This window comes from Eimeria maxima, genomic scaffold, assembly GCF_000499605.1.
Source record: "Eimeria maxima Weybridge genomic scaffold, Emw_scaff848, whole genome shotgun sequence".
In the NCBI taxonomy this organism is placed as follows: Eukaryota; Apicomplexa; class Conoidasida; order Eucoccidiorida; family Eimeriidae; genus Eimeria; species Eimeria maxima.
This window is the reverse complement of record NW_013566811.1, coordinates 1-7,744: the sequence shown is the minus strand read 5'-3', so window position 1 is coordinate 7,744 and position 7,744 is coordinate 1. Positions and strand designations below refer to the sequence as shown.

Below are 7,744 nucleotides of genomic sequence, written 5' to 3'. Positions count from 1 at the left end.
ATCTCATTAAAAGCCTCCTCTGAACGTCTGTGCACCGACGCTATGCAAACAAAAATCGCCCTTGGTTGGCTTAGATTCCAATGCAAACGCGTCCAAATGGGTCAAGCTACTTTACCCACTACGCGTGATCATTACTGCCGAACACAGAGAAGCAGAGCTCAACTGACAAAGAACCCCGGAGTGCACCCTCTATTCACATCTTCGGGATTGCTGATCTGGCAGCAGGTAGAGCAGTGATTGCCTCTGGGAGCCGTTCTACCGCAAAGGTACGTCCCTTCAAATACACGATGGGCACACCGGGGATCTTGCGGATGCGACGCTTCAAATCCTTATCGTTTGTTGCCACCAAATAGCACTTGTGCTGATCAGACAGTTGAAAACGCACACGCGGATGCACCCAAGCGAACTATAAAAAGTGGGAACAACGGGATGCCCGTGCTGGTGAGCCTGAGACATGCATACCTCTGTAACCCTTTGCACGATGCAGTCATCAGCGTAGGTCCCAGCATGTAGACACTTCAGTCGTTTTATTCGTGGATCCTTCGCCAAATGCAAGGCCAGTCGATACCTATGGCCAAGTTTCTCCAGCTCGGCCACCACACAGTCCGTCACGCATACATCGCCTTGAGCAATGGGTCACACCGCAGGGAGAGCTAGTAACAGTGGACATTCTTACACATAACAGCATACCACCAGACACTAAAATGCAATACCTACGCAGTGCCACGCGCACACGTATGCTTACATTTTGCAACGAGGCAGGTGATAAGCCCCTGTAATACGTCCTGCTTGGTTTGGATAGCTCCATTGATGAAGTTAGTGTCCACTAGCACTTGATAGGGGGGAACCAGATTTGCGTTGTAACTGAAGAACTGATCAGGATTATGCTGGACGCTGCGAACGTGCAAAGTAACATACATCCCGTGTCGCTTGTATTACGCTTCCTCTCACCGTACCCCCCACATGATAGGGGCGTCTCGGATGGGTGCAGACCTCAACTGGGATGCATGCTTACTGCTCTTTTAAAGTTGCCTCCCTCTCCCTCTGTTTCTTCTGCTTCTTCACCTCTTTATTTTGCCTGGAGCAAATGATAAATTGGAAGCATGGGCACACACATGTGAATGCCAATTCACTAGTTGTTTTCCGGGAAGCGACCAAAGTTTGTTTCTTACAGCCGTTGATCCTTCGGATTGATGGTTCGTTTCACTGCCGCAAACTTCCGCGTCTTCTTTGCCTTTCCCTGCGCAGAAGAGTGAAAACTCAATTGGTTGTTGACTGCGCAGAAGAGTGAAAACTCAATTGGTTGTTGACCGCTATGCCCAGACTCTGCGAAAGCTTCCCAGTCTTTACATAAGAGCGGGCATTTCTCCGTATACGTGAACAAACCCACCATGGCTATATGGGAAGTTATAGAGACGAGTAGCGAAAAGCGCGCTGGTCTCCCTCGATACGGATCGGGGCAGGTGTCCGCTGCTCCGGTTCCTAGGGTATAAAGGATTCTTCGAGAATCCCAGCCCTCCTCAAGTACTCTAAAGAAAAGTAGGAGCCGTTTCCTCCTTCCATAAATGGCGGACTTGACACCCCAATTGCGTCAAAAAGTCACGAACCCATGCATTGCACTGCCGGGCCCCACGAGGGCCCCCAGCAGAACTGATCGGACTCCACCAAGGAGTGGAGCAGCTTAACATTTGGCCTAAATAGCCAGAATAACATAAATATCATGCTATGTTGCCGTTGTAAATAATCAAGTAACTCATGCGCGAGTGACCCGAGACCGCTGCCTTTGGGCTGCCTACAGCCTTGGGCTCCTGGTCAAATGCGATATTTGGGTAAGCAGACAATCATAGCGAATGCTCCAGTTCTATTGTTTGCTATCGTTGAAGCAGCTTTCTGTATTTAGTAAAATGCTCCCCATAGTAGTCGCTTCAAACCATTGAGCCGAAAACGAATTGTGATAGCGCGGGGTACCTAACGTAAGTGCCCAAAAGTCAATTCTGCTCATGGTTTCACTACGCAACGGTTCGAACATACAGGCGAAAACGGCATCACTGACGAATCTAGTTGCATGACAGCACCTGTCGAACGCAGCTCTAGAGTGGGCAAAGCATAAGCCAGAGCTTCTTGCAGTTCAGGATGTAACGAGAACAGCGACCCGCAACAGTCGTCTGCCGCCAAAATTACTTAAGGATTTCCACGGAGTGAGCCCGGATGCCCTACTGGCTTTCCTCTACTGCATCACCAATCATGCTTGCCCACTGAGAAAGCCTGTAGGAAGCGTGTTCATCCCAGTGGCCACCGACCTGCTTGCCGTATCTACAGTACGCTTTGATAAGAAAACACCTATGGTGCGAGGCGCCAGCACGTAGGTCGTTCATCAGTGTATCTTGGCATGCGCCACCAAACTTGTCGACTTCAGACAGCAGCCGTCACTGCGCTCTTCGCTTGACCAACCTGCCCTACCGTACACAGTAACACGTTCGGAGCGTCCCATATGTAGAGAAATTGTTTGAAAACCCATTTGCTATTGTTCATCGCATGGAACTCCAAAAATCGAGAACATGCTTCTGGAAACAGCAATGGATGCCTCGGTAGTACGGCGGCGGGCGTCATTCGGTATGCGTTTCCGCGTTTCGTTTCCGAATTGGCAGTCAATGAATCTGGATCTTCTGGAGCATTTGGAGCTTGGATAAAAAGTGCTAGTCCGCACGACACATGCGCTTAAAGGGAACAGTACGCACGTAGGGTACGTGCATACAGAAGCGGTTGCTTCCTCGTCCTCAGCTGAACTGAAAAAAAGGGACACGCTGTGAGTCCTTGTATATTAGGCAACATACACATTGTAGTGCCATTACAACAAAAAAGTTGAATAGCCAGCTTCCCCCAATATTCATCGCAGTTTACGCCTTCTTTGCTCTGGGCTTTTTCTTGCTGGCAACGACAAACCAATCCCCACCTCCATCTTCCTGTAGCTGGGTTATGTCGAGCTCTTGTGAAGGTAATTCATCCCGTGTTCTCGCCATTGATGCGTTTGATGAAGCTTCCGTTTCACACTCCGTCTTCTTCGGCGCCTTTCTTGCCTGGACTGGTGGACTTGCCGTTTGCTTTGTGGGTGAGTTGCTCACACCACCCGAAGCTTTGCGACGACGCCTGTTTGTGCTCCTCTGAGATGCGGCCAATGCATAAAAACGTTTACAGGCTGCGCTACAAGTTCCGCTAGCGAGTAAACTACAAGGGGCACCCCTTCTGTCCTTAGTAGTGAACCTACCTTGTGGTCCGTAGAAGACGTTGAAGACCGAAGCGAATAAGTACATCGCGCCGCAACTGTTAAGAAGAGGAAAGAAACGATACCCCTAGAAACACATATACAGCAATGAGGCACTGTCGCTTTTGCAGAGTCTGCTGCACGCGCACAGCCAGCTTGCCGGGCATCCGTCCTCTGCGCTACTCATAATTGCTTCCTAAGAAAAGAACTTGCCAATTTCACTAGTGATAATTCATACGAATGATGTGGATAAGCGGGCGGCAGTGCAGTTAATGAAAATCCATCATACACCACAATTCGGTTGCGCCACTTCAATAAGTAAGTAGACGGGTTGATGTGGAGACACAATTCGGCTGAAATCCGGTGCAATAACCTTTGCAAGATGGAAACTTACACGGTAGCCACAGCCACTGGATTGCCATTAAGAAGAGCATCCTTGAACTGCACGGCGCCGCGGAACAGCATGTCCGCAAAAAAATGACCCCCCATAGCATTGTCCGACAGAAGGGGATTCTGTGTAGACCTTGCCATCTTATATGATCACTGTAAACTAGAGCATGCTCTACTATTATACAATTCAAGCATATTGTATGCTCTGAGGCCGCTCGCGTCGGCCAGCCCTGGAGCTGCAGCCAACAAACGCGCTGCGATTCCTAGAGGGCTGACGTTGTAATGACCTTCCGTTGGCTTTTACTTCTTGTGTGGAAATTGGCAAAAGTTTCATCACAGCAGATTTTGTGTCTTATCTACATGCATGTGTGCAGGTTAGTTGCGCGCTGGTTCGTGGAGGGCTGTTGGCGTTGATGTGGCAATTAGCACCGCTTGTTGGTGGCTATGTCATTCTTCATTCAGTTGAAGGAGCACTTCTACCGAAGTAATGCACATCCATGTATATAATCGACTGTGGGCTTATCTTGCTGGCGAGGCGTTCATGTGGAGTCGCGACATAGGCTTGTGTTAAGGCTATCGAACGCCTTAGTAGCATCGCGAGCATCCCGGATTCATGCGAAGACACCATAGTACTACTAGAACGCCAGAATGGCGTAAGGCAAATGTCTCAACTTCATTCATGGCAGTGTGTTTGTGGAGCGTGGCCTGCCTAAAGCTGCTACGCAGGCTTGTATGTGGGCGCAGGCGGCCTGGTGATATACTTTTTTGGTTAGGTTAGGATTCATCCATTGACAGATAGCTCCGGAAGTGGGCACAATATGCCCATGGACAGTGTCCACGTTGCTGAGCTGGCTTGCATAATGAGGTGCAAATCAACAGCAGCAGCAAAAGTATGGAGCACCCGCATGTTCTTCTCGTCCTGCTTATGGAGGGGTGGAAATGGTGCGTAGATGACTGTTCTTTCTTTTCAGCTTTGAGGACTTGAATCCCTTGCTCCTCCCCGCCTTCCCATCTGTGCACGCACCATTAACTGAACAACTAGGCAAACGTAGGCTGGGGAGCGACGCTACGACAGATATAGCGTGATTTCCCTGACGGTGTCACATGCATTCAACTCGCGTGAGTGTCCAGTTTAACCAGTGAGAGAAGTATGTGTTTACTAGCTGTCTAGTGCACGCATCCGAAGGAGGCTTGGGCGTGGTGGCACGTTCTACCAGATGCAGGGTGGCATGAAATGCAGTCTCCTCTACGCAACAGCCCCTCTCTGCGCAAGTGCCCAACGCACCGGGGTATCTAAAGAGTAGAACTAGAACAGCTGAGTTTTCGAACCCCGAGGCCTTTCAACTCTACAGCTAACAGCATTTTTAAGACCGAAGATTCCGTCACATTCAACAGCCGAACTGCCAGCCAAACCACTGCTGTTTTGTGCAGAACTCTGCCTAGGTATGCGCAGAGTATTGCGGCAAAGTTGTCGCACTTTAAACTGCGCACAGTCACTGTGCTTCTCGAAAAGGAATCCACGCTGCCCCTCACTAGTGCAGTGGTTCTGCTAGTGCAACAGTACCGCCTGTCCAGCGCAATGCATTGAAGCACCTGCAGTGTGGCTGTCAACAACGTGGTCTCCACACCACCCAGCACCGTTCAGCTGAGGTATTTGTTTCGGATAATAATCCACATATACACATATTGGATATTGTTAGGAGCTGACTGGGCGGTTCTGAGGGATTAGTGTGAGTGTAAAACTGATGCTTCACTTGGAGTGACGTCGGCACCATGAGCTCAAGAACCATAAAATTGAAGGCGAGCTCAGCATCTGCAGAACCCGGCAGCAAGTCTGTAACAACAGATCTGGTTGTGTTGCCGAGTTTTGCAACTGCTGGATGATTTTGTTGGTTGCTCTGTTTCTTTCACGCCCTACGCTTCAACCGATCCACAACCGTGAGGACTGAGTCACAAGGGGGTTCTAAGAGAACATTGTGGCGTGTGTAGGCGTCAACCATTCGCACTAAATGTGCGACACTGCCACCTGTTGATCTTCCTGAGCAGTGTTTTGAAGTAAGCTGGCAAGTTCCTGATGCAGTACGATCAAATGAATGGGAGCTCGCGTCTGCTGACAAATTGCGGCGTCGTCCCGCTGTGCTGAGAAAGACAGCATTTCCTCCTTTGGAAGATATGTGATTTTCGTCTTCTGGCGCCATTTTGGCTTCCGTCCTGAGTACATTAAAACTAGCAGAACCACAGCAAAATTAAGAAACAAAGCCTAGGCATGCCCCTTGTAAAACTCAACTTCCAAGTAAAAGTGCTTCAATCAATTACAACAGAACTCCAGTGCCTATGTCGTACTGTCCCATATGAACAATGCTTGGTTGGTTGCAAAGTCTTCTCTGCCATTTTGCTAGCTGTGCCTTCAGCTGCATCACTTGGGCAATGCGTCTTTCCCTTTCCATCTGTGCCACATATCTGGAGTCTTGAGCGTTTCGCATTGCGTTCTCCAGCTCCTTCCGAAGTACGTTGTACTCTTCTTTATCTCTGAGAATTGCATCCTCCTTTTCAGCAGATTCCTGGGCTGTATTCATCAGTGCATGCTTAAGTGCTTGGTTTTCCTTCTTCAGCCTTTCATGATCACACTGGACCTGCTGAAGCTGTTGATATAGCATTTTCTCTCGCTGGCGGGCCTCTCTAACGAGTTCGTCCTTTGATGGAGAACTCCCTAATTCTACTTGGCCACCCGTGTTTCGTTGTTTTGGAGAGCACTCCTGGAGTGTTTCTTTCCCCATTTGAAGAGCTGGAACGCTGGTTACCCCAGAGATATCAAGCTTCCGTGCCTACCATGCATCCATAGAGGCACGCACACACCTTTCTATGGCAACCATAATCTCTCCACAAGCTTAACTACAGTCGTCTCGGCTTCGGATGCAGAATGACAATGTTCAATGCAACTATCCTACGTTGGTTGTAGAAATAAGACCATCAGCGCCTCTCGTGTTCAACTTCGGCGATAATCTAGCCTCGTCAGCAGATTCGGACGAATCTTCCAAGCCCTGTAACAGCGGAGCTCGATGGTGAATTCATAAGCATGCACGAGCTTTGCACAACTAATGACCAGACAATCGATACAGCAATACATTATCTACGATTCACGAGGTCCAATTCTCACAACAATCGAATTCGCTGGCACTTCCAGAAGACACCTCTACGCCTGCCCCATTGCACAGCACGCTAGTTGGTAGCTCTACATGTGGTATCTAACCAACCACTGGCGCCAATAAACTGTGCACTGAGGCAGCGCTTTTGCATACTCTTGCAACTAACATGCATTCCCAACCACAAACGTTCTTGACACATATCACCACGACACACACCACCAACACCGCCACAAGCTGCTATTTTCGAGAGGCCAAATAATCTTCAATACTATTCCATACTGACATGCGTAGGCACAAACGACTGCAACGTTCCGGGAGACCCAAGGCGCAACAGAGGCTCCGCCTGCTCCGCCTTTTCTCGAAGATCTGCCAAACTCCTCCGCAAATTCTCCAACTGTTCATCTTTCTCCTTGACCGACTCCTGCAACACGACACATCCTATCGCCTCGTCGACATCAAACATCAACCCTAATCGAAATTCTAATACCAGCAATCACTACTTCGCCCTACCCACCTCCACACACCAAATGCTACCCGACTGTAACGGCTCACCTCTGCATGCTCCTTCACTTCTGTCAGCTGGCGTTTCAAGCTAAGCACAGCCTCCTCCTTCTCGGCGAGCTCCCCCACTAATTCCGACTGCAACCAATCGCCGCATACATGCAAAGAGACCCAACCGGGAATGCATATACGCATGGGCAATCCAAATCGGAAAAAGCACAACTCTCGCAATTCACGTGCTTCAGTCAGGCCGCAGCTACACCAGCGGCATTGAAGACCTAATATAAGAAACGGCAAACATTAGTGCACCATACCTAATAAACACTGCAGCTGCTAAGCGTCAGAACTGAGCTCAACCCAACTATCCACCCCAACACACACACATCGAACTCCTGCTCGGATGCGTCCCTTCCAACACACTCACGTTTTTCGTCACCAACGACTG

At 49.4% G+C, this 7,744-nt stretch overlaps 1 protein-coding gene across 1 annotated transcript; it reads right to left on the bottom strand.

Annotated features, from left to right (window-relative positions):
• Window positions 1–5,559: 5,559 nt before the first annotated feature.
• On the bottom strand, window positions 5,560–7,437 carry EMWEY_00044300 (hypothetical protein; the record flags this gene model as incomplete). The annotated part of the gene is made up of 5 exons (XM_013482928.1): window positions 5,560–5,863; window positions 5,996–6,477; window positions 6,601–6,693; window positions 7,082–7,219; window positions 7,351–7,437. Coding segments are annotated over 5 exons (1,104 nt in total), but the record flags the coding sequence as incomplete, so codon positions are not given.
• Between the last annotated feature and the right edge of the window lie 307 nt (window positions 7,438–7,744).